At 37.7% G+C, this 23,361-nt stretch overlaps 1 protein-coding gene across 1 annotated transcript; it reads left to right on the forward strand.

Annotated features, from left to right (window-relative positions):
- The first annotated feature begins 29 nt into the window (after positions 1 to 29).
- On the forward strand, positions 30 to 22,255 carry LOC139144931 (RPA-related protein RADX-like). Its single transcript, XM_070715764.1, has 17 exons — positions 30 to 228; positions 920 to 1,084; positions 2,169 to 2,301; positions 3,188 to 3,316; positions 3,710 to 3,894; positions 4,316 to 4,395; positions 5,031 to 5,261; positions 6,120 to 6,205; positions 6,841 to 6,938; positions 7,127 to 7,255; positions 7,590 to 7,783; positions 11,710 to 11,830; positions 12,871 to 13,021; positions 13,814 to 13,943; positions 16,123 to 16,363; positions 18,287 to 18,466; positions 19,493 to 22,255. Exons 1-11 carry the CDS (start codon positions 103 to 105, stop codon positions 7,779 to 7,781), a joined length of 1,554 nt encoding a protein of 517 aa, XP_070571865.1. The 5' UTR covers positions 30 to 102; the 3' UTR covers positions 7,782 to 7,783; positions 11,710 to 11,830; positions 12,871 to 13,021; positions 13,814 to 13,943; positions 16,123 to 16,363; positions 18,287 to 18,466; positions 19,493 to 22,255.
- The last annotated feature ends 1,106 nt before the right edge of the window (positions 22,256 to 23,361 follow it).

Raw genomic sequence — 23,361 nt, forward strand, 5'->3', positions numbered from 1 at the left:
AAATAAGAGACTCTCTCAAAACAAACGATTTATGAGATCACACCATAAGTGGCGTTCTAAGCGCCATGTTTGAAAAACGGGCACTGAGTATGAAGTACGCAGATGGCTTCGGACGTTCCCGATGATCAGGGACAATCGTTGCTTTCCCAGCGAACGGTGTTTAATCTGAAAGAAACCGTGCGAAGACTTCAAACGGTTGGGAATAGAATTGAACCGACTAACCTCCTAGTAAGTTCAAACCAACGGTGTAAAATCATGCATCGTTTACCATTACGTTCTTGAACGATCCGATCACCATGTAGCGCCAGAGCTGTTTATTTTAATACCCATCTCAGTTTTAACGTAACATATGTGTTTTTCTCAGCACCATGAAGTTTAAGCTGCCGCTCCAGTTTGTATCTGTGACAGAAATAAGCATCCATCGTGTGAGCTCTGAAAATTTGTAAACAACATATTGTCAGGTCAAAGGTGATTATGGAGGATGTTCGTTCAAAATCATCCGCGTGCAACAAACAGCAATGCACATTTTACCTGGCCTCAGACAACTACCACATATTGCAGATTTTTGTCTTAGATTTTACACAGTCCCTGGACTTCTACAATCTATACACAATTCCTCCATTATAAAATGACTAATATCGATGAGATTTTTCTCGATATCAATGATTATATAGTAATCATCACTAAAAATTCTGCATTTATCTCTGGTGACGGTAATGCATACGATCCCAGTGGCACAGCAGTACACAGGGTAGCATTGACCCAGTCTTTACCATTGCCTTTGGTTAATTCTTGGTCAATAGATGAAAGCAATCGATAACAGGGACAGTTGACAGGAATCATTCACTTGTTACATATTTCTCTTCTGCTGAGATGTCAAATCAATTTGTAACATTTCACCCTTCCCATTGGCTGGTAGGTTGTTGCTGTTGAGAGGTACCAGGTGGATGGTAATTTCTATGTGGAGACTGGCCGATCAGAGAATGATCAGAGTCACAGCTATGACATCACACTCTCTGATGGAACTCACCTCATCAAGTGCATACTAGCTGCAAAACTGAACATCGATGTCCAACAGAACAAGGTAATGTCCAACAGAACAAGGTAATTGTAGTGTTTCAACACTATCTCACATCTGTTCACTTCCATCAAGTAAACATCCTTGAGTCAATATACTGACTTGACAATCACATTCCACAGATTAAGCATCCATGATGTGATATGTTACAGTCTTTACTATTAGACAATAAAGTAATCAGTTCTAGTTTAGACATCAAGCCTACAACAGTGTCTGTCTGTGTGTCCACACACGTTACACACACACACACACAGACAGTGTTTTCTCTGCATGTTCATTGAAACTTAAATGAAAGGGCACTTTGTGCCCTGTTCATCAAAATTAGGGGGCAGGCTTGGCATTTTAGGGGGCATTTACTATGCTAATGCTAGAATTTTCCACAATTCAATTATTGATACAGTGTTTCAAGTTCTGCTTTCAAAATTTATCAGTATCAAAACATTAACATCAAATTGCACTAGTACTATAGTATCCATGAAGACTGAACCGCAACTACGTCGTTGGCTGTTCTTTTCGATGCGTACCACATCATGCACGTCACCAAAGCTGAATGACAGGTGATATTTTGTCATTCCGAGAGAGTATTATGAGAAACAACAGTAAATGCACAGGTTACTACACTGTGTGCTTGGGACACGCTAATATATTGGACGTCTTTGCTTGCTGTGTTTTATATGCGTGATTTCAGTAACGCTGTCAGTAACTTTTTAAGGGCAGACAATGGCTCGAAATGCTCAATTTGCGCAATTGCGCAGTCAAAAGAAAACCCTGCAAACACATCACAGTAACGAGAGTCAATGTCATTTCCATGGGGGATAGTCTGTATCTCCAGTGTTTGAAGTCATAAAATCTTATTGCGTGATTGTTTTGCTGTCATTGGAGGGATGTAAACTTATCTCTGAGCAACAATATTAAATTTATATACAATGCCAAAAGTTGCACTACTACCGTGCATAGGCTCTGATGACAAAATGTTATTGTTGACAAATGAATTTAGTCCAGACTACACATGGATGTGACAAAGCATGATATACAAACAGTTTACGTACTTATAAAAGTCTTTTTGTGTGATCTTGTCTCCTGTGTACAGCTGTATGCTGGCTGTGTGGTAAGACTGCTGGATTGTAAACTACACTACAATGAAACCAGTCTGAAAGCTGAAAGCTACCTCATCATAGAGGATCTGGATTGTCTTCAGATAGATGTACCTCATTTACAAACAGGTATGTGTTCTTGCATCTAGCTATAAGGTGAGCCTTTCGCTTTGTTTTTCAAGATTGACTATTTAGCAACTGCCCACAGATCAATCTCCACACAGAGATTGTAGCACAGTGTGCATAATTCTAACCTAACTAGAGAGTCTCTTAGTTGTTGACTGCACACCCCACACTCCCTAGCTACATTACAATTATCCATTCTACCACAATATCTGTGCAGAGATTACCAGTAGATGTGTTTGTATTGGTAAACTTGCATCTTTTCCAGAACCAGAAATAACTTAAGTCCCAATTGTTATAAATCAGTGTGACAATTTCTTTCATAATGCAAATGAAACTTCATGTGCTTTCAAAAATACTGTGATCTACTTCCTACGATTACACAGTAGACTGTTCTACCGTCTTTGGTGTTGGTCCCTATTGTCATCAATTGAGTAGTCAAATCTTCACCGCATGGTAGAAGGGATAAAAGGAGCTGTGTACTCACCTGTGAAGCATCCAGATCTTGTAATGAAAAAAAACTGTATACCTTGATGTTCTCACTCAACTTCTTGTTTATTGAGGTGCCTCTGTGCAGGTAGCCATCGCTGTACTTTTGAAGTCAATAATGTGGAGAGGGGAAAGTGGGAAGGGGGGGTTATGCCTGCAGTTAATATTACTTCACATTGACAATATGGCTATCTTTATCGCTCAGTCATTGAAACACTCTTTAAGGATGGGGATTTAGCTGAGCAGTTTTGACTGTTATGTCTTCGCTAGGTGACAGGGTGCCGTATATTATGGGTTTGAATCCCATCGAGAATCCACTGAATTTAACACAATCCGTATTCAATCTTTATTCTTTTTAAACTTATTTTGTACTGTTGTACATTTTAAACATTTCTGTCCCTAGATTCAATAACATTCTGGCCGGGTGCCAGCAGGCATGAGAAATCCAATGAGCCGCTGGCAGTGAGCAGGGAATGCTACCTTGCATTGTGGAATGACAGTGATCCGTATGGAGATCCATGGAATACTGAAGGTGAGTCATCGAAGTCACAGCTGATGAGATCTCCATGGTGATAGACTTTTGTTTTAATGTTTGCCCCTGCATGTCCATGACTGATGAATTTGATTTTGAGAAAATTTGAAAAACTGTTTCAAGAAGAAGAAGTATGATCAGTTGACTAAGTAGAATATATTATTTGACAGCTACAGTTCTATATATTGAGATATTTCAATTCGGTTACAAGGGTAAAATTCGTAAGAATTATCTTGAATATTTAGCGTTTATGGAATACATCACAATTTCATGTTTTTCAAGTTCCTTGTTTTTTACTGTGTTACAAAGATGCCAAGTCATCGATTGCCCTTTGTATGATACTACAGTACTGTACAGTCAACTTTAACTTTATCAATGTCTTTCTGTTTTCAGTCATCCCAACAAAACTGCCAAACAGAGCCATTCCATCAATAACAAACATTGGGAAAGTGGTTGAGAAGTGGCAGAGAGTTAGATTACAGAAACCCTATCCGCCAATCCTTGGTAGAATACTCAGTAAAGCTAGACTCCATTACTATGGTAAACCATCAAGACTCAGAGAGAAATGGCCGTATCAGGCAGGTTTTGTTCATTTATTTACTACATTTGCATGTTATGCTTAAATGGAGGCATAATTGCAGTTGTCTTTGTACTTATGAGGTGTGAATCTAATCATAGACAGTGGAGGGGGGAAGCCCCTCCACTGTCTATGATCTAATGAAAGATTTTCATTGGTAAGTATTTGTAGCATCACAATCTATAATCTGGGTAGGGGACAGATATTTGGACTCGAACGTTTACAGTACCTTTTTATCTACCACTTTGAGGGCTTACTTTGATGCTCATGGAATGACAATTTTGTGATGGATTTATACGTAGAATGCTTGCTTAATGATAATGGTATTGACAAGGGTGATTTTGGATAAAATGTTGATTTCATTCAAACAGGAAATGTTTAAGTAATGTTCAGGCAAAGTTTCATAAATTATCTTTTGATAGGTTTATTTAGAGATAGCTGACAGTACTGGGTGTGTATCTGCTGTGCTGTGGACAAGACTTGCACCAAAATATTTCAATAGGTTAGTATCTATGCTGATTTACATGGCGGTAGGGTTCACAACTTTGTTTTCCTATACCTTTGATAATTTCATATTTTTTTCCTGATCACAGTGTATCACCTAGTTTTCATCACATGTAATATTTGAGCAAATGTAAATTTCGCACCCCCCTCCACCACCTGCTCCCTTCTAAATAAATGTCAACACCAAAACAAGCCGAAGAATTTCAAATTGTCTTTCTTTACTCCAACAGAGACTCTATGCATGCTAATTTCTTTTGTTATATGTACTGCAAGTTCAAATTGATGAAAACAGATATTTCATCGCATGATACATGAACTTGAAGTCTGTCTGAACAACATTTGACAAAACTATGATCATCGTCACAATTTACTGTTTTTAAGTGATCAGAACTTGTTACTCCATCATCAGTTTCCAAGTTGCAGTCAAACAGTGCTTTGAGATGATTTTTTTTCATTAAATAAACAGCTTGAAAATGACTTCATTTTATAAACAACTCTAAAAGTCCAGGATTTTGAACACCAAAGCTTATAGGCTGGAAAAAAACTTGAAAAACTTCCAATACATGTCAAAGTAGGGAGTTATCACATGAAGACTTGTTTCAAAGTTTGTCAGTAAAGATTTTAGCTTTGTAGCTTGCAGGTGGGAACAGTTCTACTTCTTGAAAACTATGACATCAAGAAGAGATACAGTCAACACACACGACCCGTGCTACACAACCCAGAACTAAAATTCCTGGAAGCTGAGCTGAGTTTAAATTCCAGTCACCCAGAGGCTGTGATACAACTAATCAGACCTACCACCATTCCCAATGACTTCAGATTGCACAATGTCAATCATCAATTTCTGACAAGGAGGCAACTCAGGTAACGTCAGAATATATGTACATCTTTATGAATGATTTCCCATACTTGTCTCCATGGAGTATACAATTTTTTTTAATTCCAAATATATCTTATTCTTGGCCACTGACATCCTGACTTTTTACCATTTGTACTAGTTTTGACCATTTTTGTACATTCTAATACTGCAAAAGAGTCTGTATTTATGAATATGTTGACATCATACATAAATTGCCTAATTTCAGTGTGCCCTCAAACTTTCACAATTTCCAAACTCTGTGAGCCAATTTTAGAATTCCTTGAAATTTCATTTAGTCAGCCCTATGCTTTTTACATGTAATGTGTAAAATTCTATTGAGTTGGAGCCAAAACTCGTGGAGTGCAGCAGTGTGTCAAATTGACATAGAGGGCGCACTGCCTAATTTGCTATCTATTACTCTCTTTACTTCACACCAGTCAAGCCAATTCACAAAATCTTCCGACGTGACTCTTAGGCATTCTCAAAGCAACCGTACATGTACATGTATCTACTCTCATCACATAATACATCTCTACACTGTTCTTAAGATGTGTCGTTATCTCAGACTCTAGTCTACGATCATCAACCCACTTTAAATTTTATACTGGTATTGATGTAAGAAAAATCACCTGGTGAAATAGTGTCTCTCTGATAAAGTGTTTTAATCCTGTTATGATACCATGTCTCAGATTACAAGCACTGCGTTTAGGTGTAAGTTTCACTGTGGTCGATGCACATACATCCCATCCTTTCTCCATCCAAGACTCCGTGATTGGATGGCTGCTTCATCTGCATTACCAGTGGTAGATTATGAAGTCACCATTCAGCTCATCGTCTATTGCCCTTCACACATTTTATTGTAGGGGTACACCAGATCAGCTGATATGTGACGTGTGTGGCATTGTGACATTTGTTGGTAGATGGCAGAGAACAAGGAACACCAAGAAAGGTGAACTCTCTCTCTCAGACAATGTAGTGTAGTATTGCACATTACTGCTTTGTCCATCGGAGAAATTTCAGGGATCATGTTGTCCCAAGCACATTGGCGGTCAGCATTAGAGGGTTAGGGTCAAGGTTAGGGTTAGGGGTTAGGGTCAAGGTTAGCTATCCAAGCTTTCATGTGTTCTGGCAGATGCCACATGATCCTGGACCTTTAACCCTAACCTGACCCTAATCATGACCCCTAACCCTGGGACATATGATCCCAGGACTTTCTTCAATTGAAAATATAATAAGCAGCTTGGTTTCTGTAAAGAGATAAACTGTACATTGTCATTGATATTCAATTTCTCAAAAAAGGGTGAAAAAGGGGAACAAATGTACTGAAACAGATCATTCTTCTCTGTTGTGTACACGAAAAGTGCTTCAGATGTGAATGTTCATATATATTCTTTCCTGTAAATCAAAAATCTATCAGTTTTGCTTCCATCTAATTATGCACTTTGCCAGTCACTCTTCTGTTGAATTATCCACATACTACTGTCTCCTTTCATTTTTATGCATAAAAAAATAATTCTTGTTTGTCCAACCAGGGTAGAAAGTAACATAAACTTTTCCGAGTGATTTGAATTTCTTCCATTTCAGGAGCCAGTAGGGACAGTTTTTGGAGCTGGAGATGGGTTCATATAATGGATCATACCAGTTCTAAACCAATCATCTTACAGCTATACAGCACGGCACAGGTACGCTTTCTCTGATGTGCGTCAAGCATCATATGCCACACCCTAGATTGTAACATGTAATGTTTTAACTACATCATAACATAAAGGTTCGGCACAAAATACCGGTATTTGTGTCTCAGTACATTGTATTGGATAAAATTGTTTTGTTGACACCATTTATCAACTATGTTTTCAATTTTTTTTCACAGCCACATGTGCACAACCAGGTAAGGCCTTGTCAGCTTCTGGTCTGTACTCAGATGAAAGTTCAACATCAGTTCGGAAGGAATTCAAGGTCATTGCAGTGTCTGTTCTTGACCACAACCAATGAAACTCAGGTATATCAATATTTATTATCTGTTTTACATCTGAGTGTTAGCCATCTGGCACTCTAAAGACAATTTCAAAGGTTTTGTGGACAGATCGCTAACGTGTAAAGCTGTCTTCCCAAAAGGCAAAAATCAAACATCTTGCGAACATCTTTCATGAGTTTCTGTAGTTAATGCTTTTCCATGTTCCTTAATCTGTTGTTCACCCCTATTCCATGTAAATAGATCCACCCTTTGTATTGATTACAATGGCTTTGGGCCACACCATGGTGGTGAAAGGGTTACGTTTATAAATGCTGTGTGTGAAACTATTTTTACAGTCGTATATTTTACATTCTTGCAGTTGCATATTGATAATCACTCAGCAAGTACCTACAAAAATGAAATCATAATTAGCATGCTACAGTCATGGAGGAATTCTGTCGTCTTCAAGGAGGCTCTGGAGACGTCAGCTGTTGGTGGTTATTACAGCTCCCAGCACTGCCTACCAGGTTTGAAGACTACGAAAAACAGTTTTCTCCTGATAATGTGTTGAAAGTAAGTTGAACTTTGCCCAGTCTCATCGAAGTTGATTTCCACCCAATGTGTGCTCTCATTGCTGATATATGTGCCATAAACTTTTTGTGTCACTCATTTTTAGTCCCCACGGACACCGTCCGGGGGACTTATAGGTTTGGTATGTCCGTGCGTGCGTGTGTGCGTGCGTGCATCCGTGTGTGGGTCCGTGCGTCCGTCCGTTCACGCAGATATCTCAGAGACCCCTTAAGCGATTTCATTCAAACTTAGTGCGAGGATTATCACCTATGCCGTACATATGCACGTCGATCTGTTTTACGATCTGATTCAATATGGCCGTCTGGCAGCCATTTTGTTTCCTGTATTTGATGTTGGTGCGTATGTTCACGCACATTTCTCAGTGATGCTAGGAGCGATTCCATTCAAACTTGGTACATAGATTACTCTATATGTTATACATATGCACATTGATTTTTGTTTTGATCTGGTCTAAAATGCCTGCGTGGCGGCCATTTTGTTTCCTATATTTTACGACTGTGCGGGCGTTCACGTAAATTTCTCAGCAATACCGGGCGCGATTGCATTAAAAGTTGATACCTATATTAATCTTTATCACATATATATGCACGCCGATTTTTGTAATGATTCGATCATAAATGGCTGTGTGACGGCCGTTTTCTTTCTGTCTTTGATATCCATCCACAGGGTCCCCAGGTATGATCCACAGGGTCCCCAGGATGAATTAATATTAATGCTGTGTCCATGCACAGGGGCTTATGAATGCAGATATCTGAGATATTCCTGTGCCAATTCTTTTTAGTCCCCACTGACACCGTCCGGGGGGACTTATAGGTTTGGTCAGGTCCATGTGTCCGTGCGTGCATGCGTCCGTCCATCTGTTTCACGCAGATATCTCAGAGATGCTGGAGGATATGCCTGGAGGGATTTCATTCAAACTTGGTACAAGGATAGTACCCTACCTCATACAGATGCACGTCGATTTGTTTCACGATGCGATCAAATTTGGCCGCGTTAGAGGACTTTTTAGTTTATGCCTCCATAGACTCCCATGTATAAGGCTGTTCTCCATAGACTCCCATGTACGTATCATAATGACTCCCATGTACCGGTATACGGCCAAGAAAAATAAAATTTAGTTTCTCATCGTATTCATATTGCAAAAAGGATGCAGTGACACAGTTTTTAGTCCCCACAGATAAAGTTCAGGGGGCTTATAGATTGGGTCATGTCCATCCGTGAGTCCATCCGTTCACGCAGATATCTCAGACACTTTGACAAATGTTACGTGACCTTGGTGACCTTTGACCTCAATATAAATATTTGTCCATAACTCAGTAACCACAAGTGCTAAACCTTTCATATATAGTATGATGGGACACCTTATGATGCCACATATTGTACCTCATTAATTATGTGCATATCTAATTTTGAGCGAGCCAATAGAGCTAGAGGTCTGATTTTTGGTATATAGGGATAACTTTGCAATACAATTTTTTTGACAAAATGTCACATGACCTCAATGACCTTTGACCTCAAATATACATATTTGTCCATAACTCAGTAACCACAAGTGCTACACTCTTCATATTTGGTACGATGGGACACCTTATGACGCCACATATTGTACCTCATTAATTATGTGCATATCTAATTTTGAGCGAGCCAATAGAGCTAGAGGTCTGATTTTTGGTATATAGGGATAACTTAGCAATACATTTTTTCTGACAAAATGTCACGTGACCTCAATGACCTTTGACCTCAAATATACATATTTGTCCATAACTCAGTAACCACAAGTGCTACACCCTTCATATTTGGTATGATGGGACACCTTATGACGCCACATATTGTACCTCATTAATTATGCACATATCTAACTTTGAGCGAGCCAATAGAGCTAGATGTCTGATTTTGGTATATAGGGATAACTATAGGATAGAAATTTTTTGACAAAATTTCATGTGACCTCGATAACCTTTTACCTAAAATACATGTTTATGTCAATAAATAAGTAACCACAAGTGCTATGTCCTTTATATTTAGTAGGATGGGAGACCTTATGAAAACACATGGTTTACCTCATTAATTATGTGCATATATAATTCTGGGCAAGCCAATAGAGCTAGAGGTCTTGATTTTTGCATATAGGGATTAATTAGCAATACATTTTTTTTTTCAAAATGTCACATGACCTTGATGACCTTTGACCTTGATTATACTTATATATGCATAACTCAGTAACCACAAGTTCTTTACGCTTCAATTTTGATAGGATAATAGACCTTAAGATGTCACATCTTGTACCTCATTTATTATGCGCATATGTATTTCTTGGCTGGCCAATACAGCTGGAGGTCTGATCTTTTTTCCCGATTTAGAACCATAACTTAGACATGCCTCTTGTTTCAAATTGGGAACAATGATATAGACCTATGTGTCCATAGATCTGAACGCCACACTCCAGTGATACTTCTTAATGACCACATTTCCCTGCCCCATCAAGATTAATACTCCTATTACAAGTGGGGACTATGTCATTGTCAATGACTTGTTCAACTTAGAATGCTTGCAGTGCCACATGATGGGATTCATATTTGCAAAGTTGTAATGATGAGTATTATTGAGGTATGCAAATCAGATGGTAGTATTAAACTATGCTATTTGTTACATGTAGAACTACAGGAAAACATCCTTGCAATGTTGAAATTTTCTTGAAACTTTCACAAAAGATTTGAAATGAGAGGTCAATTCAAACAGCACATTCAAAAAGTAGTGTGACATTACTACATTTAAGATAAAGCAGCAAGATTATTCCCTCCTGTACAAAATTATGACCTTGGAATAAATGCTAATTCAGCAATTTGTATTTGTGCTCTATGTAAATATATCATTATGTACCTCCGTTACATGGTCGACAACACAAATTTTTCTTACACAATGTAGAATTCATGGGTGATGGAAAGTTTTAAAACTCTTCCCTGCAGAAAGTTTCAATACTTCAATTTTAATCAGCTCCTTACATATTTGAGAGTTGAAATTTGCCATATATATCCCTTTTTACTGCCAGACAGTATCACTTCCCCATCAGTCAAGTCAGTAAAAAGCGGTATTTAGCCAAAACATGACGTATTTTCATCCACTTGTCTTAGTCTGTTATAGCATCTTTAGTCCAAAAACATCTAGTTTATAGTATTTATGTTTTTAACAGCCTTCAAATGTACAGTATTATGTTAAAATACACCATATGGAATATTTTGTGTTTCATTAATTTTCACCATCTTGACCTGACTTGGCAGGAAAAGGGATGTATATAGTGTGAACAGCACAAAATCAAGACATACATATATGGTATATTTGTATACTGTACCGGTATATCTCAAAAAGTAAGACCGGAACACCACCTTTTTTCATTGTATTTCTTATCTTGCTGCACCCTGCAACAGATGCAATTATAAACAAAATGACAATGTTTTTACTTTTGTATAGTCATCCACTTTAATGGAGTATATTGATCTTGCCACTCATAACTGCCAACAGTGTTTTCTATTATGATGACGTCTAATTCTGATGCCACATGTGCAAATACCTTTGAGACGTAGTAGGCAGCCCTGTGTTGATATTATCACTGCTAATATACTAGCGGTATATGGCACTTGAAGAGTGTATAGGTGGCAAGAGTGAAGGTTATTGAACTAAATGGCATTTATAGTAATCACAAGTAATCCAGGGGTCATTAGGGTTAGGAATAGACGCCCCCAGGAAAACCTCTTTTGTTCATATCCAAGTGTTTTATGTGTGCTATTGCTAACCTTCATTCTTCCCTATTTGCTCTTATAACTAACAAACAATATTTACTTTATCATTATCAATGAAAAAGTGTTTTCCGATAATGAAGAGTCACCTTTTGTAATTGAATTCCTTTCCAGATAGTACCCATCCATAGTTTGCAAGCGGAACTAGACGGCTTACACTACAGAGAACACAAGACATTCATTGTTCAGGGACACATTACATCTGTCGGCATAGTCAAATTACACAGTCGCAAAGGTCAGTGACATTTGTAGGTCATGACCCCTTGACCTGTTTATACCTGTTATCTTAAACCTCTCTTAATACCTCATTTACTCATTAAAAAAAGTTGAATTCAAATGTTGAAGTAGTACCTCTTTTGATGATTCATCTATCTTCAGAGTATTGAATATAATTTTTTGTAAAAAATAACTTTTCTATACAGAAATAAGCTTTGAGTGAGGGAAGAATATGTATATTGCATGCAAACTGATACACTTTCTTCACATTGTGATACATGTTGAATAAACAGCAATACATTGTTACTGTAAATGTTTGTTTGAATCATGATAATGGTTGAATACAGTTCGATACATGTGGAATACACAGTAATACATTTCTACTGTATGCTGTTGGCATTTGATAGAAATGCATTGCATTGAACAAGGCTATATATATTGTTATACAAAATGATACATTTTGTTCACATTATGATACTTATAGAATACAGTTTAATACCTGTGGAATACAAAGTAATACATTGTTAACATAATGCTGCTGGTGCATGCTACTGCTGGCATTTGATATGAACACATTTTCTACAGAATCTCATGATTTTACATGCTGACACATACTACTAAAAAGTAACACCAATAGGATTGTGTACAATGATGTATGTTTTATTTACGTGGAGTATACATAATGATGCGTATTATGCATATTTCAACTTTTAACCAGACAACTAAATTCCAGTGAAAGCACTTTAATAGACCAAAAAGGTGTGAATTTGCCAAGTTTGAAAGTAATCATGCAGCTCTGAACCAGATTCAAATACTCATTCACATGTACTTTTCAAGAGAGAATTTCAAACGACACTGTGGGACTATGGTTCACTCAACACTTGTAACGCAGTAACAGCAACCAACATTTCAAATGTTTGTGATTGTCGGAAAACTTCTATATTGCCCCAAATGTCATGTAAATTAATTGTACAAAAATCCATCTCCCACCCTATTGTGATACCCATCAAGGGTAAGGTCTGTATCCATATCGATATTTCTATGACCTTCTTGTTTCAGAAGTATCAACCACAGAAACCGAGTTATCAACATCAGAGTCATCCATGTCTGAGTCAGAAGAAGACATTTTTTCCCCAATACAGACTAGGATGACCAGGAAACGGAAGTTACAAGATGAACTTTCTGAAAATGCTCCTCATCGAGTACTCAGGTACATCCACCGATATTTTCTTGACATTTTCCTTTTCACAGTATATCAGAGTTTGTGGAGGTAATAATGAGAATTTAAACTATAACACTGTGATGTCACACAGAAACAAATACATTCAAAGTTAGTTCTGAAGTTTCCAGTCCCTTTCAAGAAAATTACATACAGGGGATGGTGTCATAATTACCCAAGGCCAGAATTCAAAGGTGAGTTCGATTGCCAGGCATCCAGGGTTCTGCACAAAGGGATTTTGAAGTGAACGCCACTCCTCTGTTTTTTAGAGTAATCTATTCATATGTTAATAACAATACAAAAGAATACATTTTACGACAAAAGAATATGTAAATTATGCATTGTTATGTAAATTACCAGCACTCTGTCTTCCCAAGCTGCAGAGACCATGACCACTGCTAGTTATCAATTGTAAAAACTGTGATTACGTGCACACAAATTTGTAAATTGGCTTCAACACAGAAAGAACCAAAATCTGACATTTTCTGATCAGATGTTGCATTTAGGAATTCAAATCATTGCTGTAACTTCGAGATCGTCCATGTTTTCTGATAATAATCTGCTTTTCAGCTTTTTGTATTTGCAGATGTGAGATATATTGTAAGTACACGGTTTTGAAAAAATTGTAATCTTTCCTCTGTAAGTGACTGAGATTGCTTTGGTCCGTGTATCATCACAAATTGCGGTGTAAGAACTAAAAAGAACCCGGCGCAGCACATTCTGGTATATCGCCCCTAAGAAAAGATTTTCATTTTATTGTGCTTTTTCCTCTTTTCCTCTCAGGAACAGAACAGTAGAAATAACAACCATCAGAGATTTGGAACAACATTTGAATAAAATGAATAGAAAGAGAAGCAAAACATCGAAAGAGAAGCAGAAACTAAGACAAGATGAGACAGTCAGCACAGAGGCAGTGAGAGACACTTTAACATTCTTTTGTCATTGTGAGACTAGTCAAGAAATAATGTCTGATTAAGAAAGAAATTTCTAAAGAACATCAGCAGAATCAAGAACTTCTTCTTGGTGCCTAGCCCCTAGGAAGTTAAATATGAAAAACATTGAACTTCATGTTCATAGTTAGGGGTTATTACACGAAGTTTGGGCGATACCGCGTCGTATTCGAGTGATGTGTCCGTATTTTGACGAGTTGCGCAGCAACGAGTCAAAATACGGACACATCACGAGAATACGACACGGTATCGCCCTAACTTCGTGTAATAACCCCTTATCATACATGCATGCTTTGGTTATGACTGTTTTCCTACAGACCCTCCGAAATTAGCAACGAAATCAACTTGAAATCGACCTTGCTTCCTCCAGGCTGTACTTATAAAAAGTTGGTTGCTAAGGAGTGATGACAACCGTATCACTTCTTGATATTATTCCACTATCGGGCCATTCCACTTCAAAGGAGGGTTTATGGAGCACTTTTAAAGCAAACAATTTAGATATTATGATGTCGACACAGGTTTTCACAATTTGAAGAAGATTTATTTTTAGTTTAAAATGACGGTGGATGTAAAACATAGGCGGGAGTTTGTAAAATGGGTGTGTTTTCGTGTTTTGATACATAACCTCATTCCTGCGTGAAAGTTATGAGGCCGCCAAAATCGGGTCAAAATACTCGCGCCACGCTCAAACTCTATCGAGTATGAACAGCTGAGAGCATAGAGAGCAAGCAGCTCTGCGACATCTATGAATGCACATACAGTGGATATAATACACGTACCAGTCAGTTTATCTCGAAGAATTATACATGTTCCCAGACGTAAAATATGCCTAATTTACCATCTCAGTAAGCGGATTAGTGAAAACATGAAGTGAGTACACTGTAAGCTGTAGTGTCGTAACTCGTTCGTGATTTTGTAGCTGTACGAATAAAACATTTCAAAGGTATTTCTGTCGTCTGCTCGTATATTTTCGTTCCTTGCTTGCCTAAATAGAACTAAACTTCCTTTAACAACCTAAGCGAAAGTTTGACTTTCCCTAGATGGTACATTATATCTGAAACACGATCATGACCTGTGCTGTACAAATCGGAAATATCATGTGCACCTTCAACCTTGTCTGTTGCGAGTATTTTCAGTGCGGTTGGATTTTCGTGACTCATTTACGACTGTAAACGATGTAATTCACCGCCCAGATACTTTGAGCTCATCAACAGGAAACTTGTCGTGAAGTGATTCTATCATGATGCTCTGTCAACCGAAATCATTACGTGTAATCATACTTCCATGGTGTAATCTTCAGCAGCAGCGTAGACGACACGAAAACACTGCACTGTGCACCGCCACGGGACCGGCCGTGAATTGAAAGTGTCGGCAATTATACAAATTTTCAATACGTTTGTTTGTATGTTTTTGGTACAACTGTACTTGTGCCTAAGTGCAATGCCCATGAAGTGACTGCAAACAACGAATTTTGACCATAACGACGTTTCAGATTGTCAGTGTCTTATTCGCTCAGCTGTTTTATATGTACATATATCAACGGAGGTCATGCATACAGCGAAGGTCACGCATACGCGTCGCTGTAAGTAGTTCTGTTACAGTGAAAATATAATTCGTATTTTCACTAGTTAAAATATGGGCTCATATCAGTACCGTCTGAACAATAGAAGAATGGCAATACAGGCACAGCATGTATGATAATGATAAATACAATGCCATCCAAAGTGTGACACCAAATCATAAGCTGGTGTTGTAGTGATAGTGTTTCTTTCAAATACATGTAGAATTTAATCCTCTTTCTACCAGGCTCCATAGACAAACCATAGAAATAAATACCACTTGGGAGAAAGGGGATTAATTTTACATTAAAATATTACAAGATGTGTTTTATAAGTACCTGACAATTCACTGATTCGGTTTGTTCTGTTTTTTGTGCGGATCAAAAAACTAGAAGGAAATTTGACCCTATAAAAATAAAAATATTTGCTTTGATGATGATTTTGCAATTTACCAGTTACTTCATCCAGGGAAGAACATCTAGTAGTGAATATTTATTTTTCAAACATTTCCCTAGTATGATGCAAATCTTCAGAAAATGATGAATACACAAAATTACTTGTAATTTTGATGTGTATATTTCAGGCAGTTGATGTTCCAACAGACACAGATTACAGAAGTGTAGAAATCCAAGAGGTGTACAATATCGACGAGCAGTGGGCATTTCTTAAACAGAATATCACAGTGATTGGGGAACACAGCATCTGCAAGGAGACGTTACCGAGGAGATACTCAGAGGACCATGCGAGGGCGCTGGAGTATATGTTTGGACTGCAACCCTCACGGATTGCCGATGACTTCAGATCAGTGAGGGAAAAAATTGAAGGTGTGTGTGTGTGTGTGTGTGTGTGTGGTAATGTCAGATTATTAACATTGTAAATGTTGGTTGTGATCATCATTGGCAATTAGTGTAGACGGATGAAGCCCATGTGAATGGAGTTTACAGAAATGTGTTTGCCAAGCAGGGTCTGAATATACTGTAAAACATAGAGGAACTGCTTGCTCCAGAAATACTGACAGAGACTGCACAAGTAATTTCACTATGGGCAAGTCCTTGTGATATTAAGGAGTATATGATTGAAAATTCTGATCTTTGTATTCATATGAGAGATGGGATATTCCATGTCACGAGTATGGATCCTTCTCACAAATAAATACAGAGTTCCTACACTCCTGTAAAGTCCTGAAAAGTCCATGAACTTGAAAGCCTTCTTGAAAGTCCCGGAAAAGTCCTTGAAAATGAAACTGAATCCTGGAAAATTGGTCAGCCATCTGAAATTATCAAAATCGTGAAATTATTGGTCGTGACATTGTAAAAATGATATAAGTATTATGTATGAACATTATTTTATGGTAAAAGTGATACAAATGTACTTTGAATGTATAGTGTCATGCATGTAGTTGAGGGGAACACAGGTTGAGGTACGGTCTGCATTGTATTACTGTCAGTAACTGAAGCTGAAGCTGACACACCAAGATATTGATTGTCCGTACCACGTTAGATATTTATCGCCAGATAGCAACAGGATGTTCCAGCTCTCAAATTCTAATTGTGTATGTGTCTCTATGGTACATTCTCTACAAAGTTACATACTCTTGTAAACTTACATAACTATATGTACAAAATTATTATCATTATACAATGGTCATCACATGGAAATTTCCCGCCAGTCTCTGATTGTTTCTGAAGATTAAACAAGATCACACTATGGAATATCCTGTTCTCAATTGTTCTATTTGAAATCTTTACTAATAATTAATTAAAAGCTTGATGCTATCTCCTATCCCCTTCTCGTACGATCTTGAACCAACCTTCACAGATCTTGGCCATGTGAGGGATGCTTCCAGATAAAATCTTGACAAGGGAGGACATTACAATAGTATTTTGGACGCATAAAAGTCCTTGAAAGTTAAGTGACTCTGGAGATGTACCCTGTAAATAGTCTTGGAAGTGACTTATCACTTTTAGCATTGGGTTACTGTATTTGATGTCAATATAATATTTATTTCTTGCATGACATTACAAATATCTTGATGCAATGCTCACATTATAGTTTCAAAATAACAACATCCAAAATATTTCAAAATACAAATGTAAAAAAGGCAAGATATACTATAAAAGACAAATTATACATAAAACAGGAACGTTTCTGGCTGTTAAGAATAAATACCTTAGAAAGTACTTTTTAAACTTATTTTAGAATTTCATACAAGATAGCTAAGCTTAGCTTCGATGTAGAGGCATTCTACAAATAAGCAGCACATACCAGAAAGAGCCTGCTGTATGAAAAAAATCCATGTTGCCGCCAAGATTTATCCTCCAGACTGGTATTATGTATTTATTGTCATGTTATTTCCTGACAACGCAAGTCTTTGGTGTAGATACGTGTGACATCACCTGGTTTCTATGGTTACTCGTCAAATCAAGGTGTACAGACATCCGATTGAATCATCCACACTGATAACCAAAGTGCACTCAACCCAAAACCCAACCCATGATTGACACTATACATGTACGTCAAATCAGGAAGTACGTCATCAGGGAATTATTTATTACAAATACCAAGTATTAAGAATTGACTCAGCAACTGATCGGTATTGCTGTGATGAATAATATAGGTCGAAGATAAACCAGTACAGCTTTCAGACATGTATAATACATCACAATCAGGGTTATGACTTCAACCACACAGAGATATTAAATTGTGAAATATTTTACAGAAAAGAAGTGTTTTATTTTACATTGCAGATATTCCCATCGCACAGAGTGTCCAGGAATACTATGAAATTACATTGCTTGGTCTCAATAGAACTTCTGCCGTGAAGACGTTCTTTCTACCAGTGAGGGCAGAAGGTGACCACAGACCAGCATCGCAGAACAGTCAGTACTCCATCTTATCTGTGCTGGCAACCGGAATATTGCCACCAGGTACTGGTGATAAACTTTTATCTGTGTGAGTGTGTGTGTGTGTGAACCCTGTCACCCCTATTCATGGGTTGAGTGGCATGACCCAAGACAGAAAAGTCTCTCAAATTTGTTGGGTACAGGTTCTTATGTACTGTTAATTTTAATGATAAATTCATTCACCTGGTTATCATATTTTTACAGGCATTCATAAATACTGTATGGTGTAATCGGGAGATGGGGTGTTTGTTTGTCTATATGTGTTTGGGGGTGTGTGCATGATGTGTGCTTACATTTGAACAGCAGGGACTGGTGTAAACAAGCAACGTCTTTGCTTTTTTCACAAGCAAACTTGAGATTTGTTCATTCCTATTGTTTCAAGTAGCGATAAAAGTTTTGGTTGATTCCATTGTTTTCAAGGTGATACTTGGATTGACGATAAGGATAGGGTGAAGGGATGACACTAGTATGCTATCAGATGGGGAAAAAAATCACTTTGTCAGAGCATAGACAGTTGAGAAAGCTTTCTCGACTGACTACGGTCAGAGACATCTCTTAACAGTCTTCAAACTCGAAAAGTTTTTAAAAAATTGTCATCATGCATCTGTTGATAGTTGACTGTGTCACAGCCCCCATCTTTTCCAACCCCTTCATTTAGGCCCATCAACAAGACTGAACTCAATGGCGTCACACCAATACACTTAGTTGTGAAAGAGTATGTGTGTAAAGGCTATATTGCCTTAATGAAAACCAATGATATTGCCTTTATTTGGGGTTGATTTTTAGCTGTCCATAAACTGGTTAACAAATTTAGAGCCCAAGCAGCTATAATTAGTTTGTGTGTGTTTTTGTTTTGGTGTTTTCATGAGCATTTCCCTCCAAAGTCAATGCTTTTACCGACATGCTGGTACGTGATGTACCACAGTCCCTCCACACAGTGTGTGTGGAGGGACTGTGGCTGTACTAATTGCACTGTAACCACTCATTTGGATTTTAATCCAATCATAATGTTAGTTAATTACCCTATTGTATTCCTCACTCCCCCGTAAGACAAGGAAGATCCTACTCCGGAAGGGAAGTCTACGACACGACAGACCAGGAGGGCTGGAAAAGCTGCAAAAAAGTCAGCACGGTCCAGCAGAGAGGGGAATTATCAAGGAGATGTCATGGCGAACATGGAGACTGTCAGAGATCGCAGGGTCATCGCAGTATTGGAAGTTTACCGATGTGGTAACGGAGAAGTGGAGATTATTCTAATAGAGCCTACGCAGCTGATTGACTGACTAAACAAGACTTGAGCGTTGCAAAGCTCAGCCGTGCAGTGTCAAGATTAATAATGAGGTCAAAGGTCACTCATATATTTACCTATACTTGTGAACATTGACAATTCCTGCTCTCAAGGTTGCACTTGAAAGAATTTTTGTGTGAATTTTGTCTCATGCACTGACATTTCCATTCTGAAGTATTTTATTCAAATTTATTGTACATGTCTCTCAATTTTAACCAGGTATTTTTCCATCATTAATGTGTTTTATCTGAATGTGGAGTACATTTTGCCATTTGATAAAAACCTTGCCCCCGTAATCAACTAATCGCTGGCCATCAGCTTTAAGTCTATTTATTCCGCCAGTGAATTATCAGGAGTTAGTGTGAACAGTGACTGATTATATTTGATTATCAAGGACAAAGTTGACGCCTATGACTTTACATTCATCAGAGTCAATACTTCGCTCTCATTAGCAGATAGGTGTTGATACACCCATTCTTAGCCATGTATGGAAAAGTATGTCTTTTGCCGTCTTTTGCCAAGACTGGGAGTGATACCATCCACTTTACAAAAAACTTTGAAAGTGGAAATTGCCAGAGTACTATTTCTCATGCTTTGCATACAATAAGTCACAGTATGTAAATTTTATTGTGGTGTTAGAGCTGAGGCCATTTAAGTTCAAGGGCGATTTCACCTTTGACCTACAATGACCTACGATTTTAAATAAATTAACGTTAATTCAGAAGACTCTATTGTGCTGAGTTTTCAGTGAATTTGTAAGCCACTTGGTTCCCTTCTATATTAAATATGTACATAAGTGTTTTGTAGATTTTTAGAACTTGTCGACCAAGACAACTTTATATAAGAATGCTGATAAAATTAGTTGAGTGTGTGTGAGTGAGAACTAAAGTATTTATGGTTAGTATTTCAAAAGAAATATTCAGCTGGCACAGATGAGTAGTGTGGTGTCCGCAGTCAAAAGTTTGTATTTAGCTTAGACTTTTGTTAAGGTGGTATGTGCCTCGTAAGTGAAAGACTTAAACTTTTGCTCAAACTTTCCTCAAGGAATATTTCAACCGTTCTCTTTCAAAATACAAATCAGGGTCACAATGCAAATTTGGATACCAGAGAAACAACTTACCCAAGATTTACCAATATTTGAAGTTCAAAATGGCTGCCATTCCTGTGTTTACTCAAAGGAGAGACGTAAAATCTTTGATTTCAAAAACTAAGACAATGAAAAGTTTACTTACACCAAGAGCTTTACAGTGAAATCCCACAAGAGGTAGTTCAGAAAAGAATTGTAAAAGTTTGAGAGTCTGAATATCTGTCCCCGAGGTGCATTCTACCTTAAATACAGACGCTGTGTATATTGTGATATTTAAAGTGTTGTTTCATGATAATATGGCTTCACTAACAAGCCCTGTTGTTCCAATTAACTGGAGTTCAGGCCAACTTCCAAAATATGAATTGCTGTCACTCTTTCACTTAAAGCAAAATGCCAAAGTCTTTGATCAACAAATAGATTAGCAAAAATTTGCTGACTTTCAATGGTGACTTGGATATGTTTTGCATCTCAAGTGAATTATTCATGTGATTCTGTAGACTGAATGATGATGTGTAGTCAGCCGTTGAGTGTGGAAGCCGTATTTACAGACATAACATGTGAGTACGTCTGGTGACCTAATACAAAGGCCAAATAGAAATATATGTGTGTTGCCAGTAACATACCTCCAAATATGACCTGGGGTAGATAGGTTGGAAGAAAGTTTTTTCCAATTTCTTTTGTTGGCTGAGACCCAGAAAATACGCCAGTAACATACCTCCAAATATGAGCTGGGTAGATAGGTTGGAAGAAATTTTCTTTCAATTTCTTTTGTTGGCTGAGACCCATAAAATACGATTTAGATAATTGACTTGAAATTTTTTTTTGAGTGCGAAAAAAAGTCTAGGGTCAGTTGGCTTATCTAGGGCATGGTCCCTCTGATAGAGGGACCGTTGTCTAGGATCAGTGGGGTTACTGGACACACCTATTTTCTTTATTTGGTCTAAGCATATGCCACAGAAATGAGAAATTCAAATCATCTTTGTTTACATACATGAGAAGGATGTTAGTTTAGGTGCAATGCCAAATGACTCAGCATGTTACTGTTTGCAGATATAAGAAGATAATTTCAGGAGATGTAAGATTGGTCTCTTTCATGTGACAGGTACAGTTTCAGAACATCACATGGGACAGTGTCAATGCCTAGAAAATCACCAATTAGCAGGCATCAACCCATGGACTGATCTCAGTGTCATCGATATCAGTGCTGCGGTGATGTCAGTCTTTGCTAGGTAGTCATGAAATCTTGCGAGAGATTGATATTTGACAGACTGCTTGCTTGCCAGCCATGTGAAACAAGCTTTGCATTGAAGCTCTGTCTGCTGTCAGTAACTGTGATTTTGTTTTCCAGTATTTTTGTTCTCTTTGTGAAAAACAGTTGCATGTCTACATTACATTTCATTAATAAATGGACAATGTTGTCGTTGACACCTGAATTTTAGTCCAGACGTGGCTCCATTTTTAAAAGTGATATTGCTTATAATACAAACACAGTGTTGACTTGGTTAATATTAGTACTCTGTGCCTCTGTGTTAGAATGTGCTTCAGGGACACATATTGGACTCAATTTTTTACGATTTTCTTTGATCTACATGTACCAGTTGTAGGTGCTCATTTTAAAGCTGTAGGAGCAAGGAAAAACTTCACTGTCACAGATTTTCAAAACTTGAAAATATAACTTTTTTCCCATAGAGTTGACACAGGCCTGGGATGGTGGCCATTTTGAATGGTAAATATCTGTAAATGTCCCGTACTTTATTTCTCTAGTCGTAAACTTTGCACGATGATGCCCGATTTTTGTACTTGAGTTTGTAAAAGAATAGTTGGTTTCATTTAGGAAAGTTTGAGGAAAAGTTTAAGTCTTTCACTTTCGAGGCATGTACCACCTTAATGTACAAAAGGTAGACAACAAAAACATTTACGTTTCATGGCACGGAAGGGATGAAAATATCTCCTGATGTTGGAGCTATGGTTTCCCTGTATTTAGGTAGCGTATCTGCATAGTTTGAAATAGACTGAAATTGTTGACTTGTACTGTAGTTGTTTGCAGTACTTAACACTACATGATGCACAGTTTAATGTCTGTTTGGTGCCACCAGACAGTGCCTTTACTAACAACACAGGCATGTAAGATCTTTTAAAGTCTTGTGCAGCATTGAGAACTGTCAAGGGGAGCTTTCTATATCAAATTGAGAGAGACATAAGGAAAGACTAGCAAGCAGAGAGAGACCGATATGAAGGAAAACGCAAACATTGTATATGTCTTGAAAGTTAATGTTGCTACTTTTGCCGTGATGATTAAGATAAAGTACCATGTTCCTTTTAAAATTCTTGCCAAGTAGCATTGTCCTTTCATGAAAGATCGCCCAAGCCTTGTTGCAGAAACTATTTTTGTTTGAGTAATGGAAATTTGCCTCATGTGATAAATATTTTGTATGAACTCATGATTCTGTGCTATGAAACAGGGCAAATGTATTTTTAGTGAATGTTGCTTATGTGCAATGTGTGTCCCGTCCTTACTACGCAGTTTCTCAGTCACCAAACTTA

The sequence above is a fragment of the Ptychodera flava genome, chromosome 12 (assembly GCF_041260155.1).
Source record: "Ptychodera flava strain L36383 chromosome 12, AS_Pfla_20210202, whole genome shotgun sequence".
Lineage (NCBI taxonomy): Eukaryota > Metazoa > Hemichordata > Enteropneusta > Ptychoderidae > Ptychodera > Ptychodera flava.

What these genes read in the sequence shown, in the direction of transcription:
- LOC139144931 (XM_070715764.1), top strand. Translation starts at nt 103, where the DNA reads ATGGCTTCGGACGTTCCCGATGATCAGGGACAATCGTTGCTTTCCCAG. An exon ending in AGATCCATGGAATACTGAAG is followed by an intron (nt 3,317 to 3,709) that starts GTGAGTCATCGA and finishes TTCTGTTTTCAG; the next exon opens with TCATCCCAACAAAACTGCCA. An exon ending in GAGAGAAATGGCCGTATCAG is followed by an intron (nt 3,895 to 4,315) that starts GCAGGTTTTGTT and finishes ATCTTTTGATAG; the next exon opens with GTTTATTTAGAGATAGCTGA.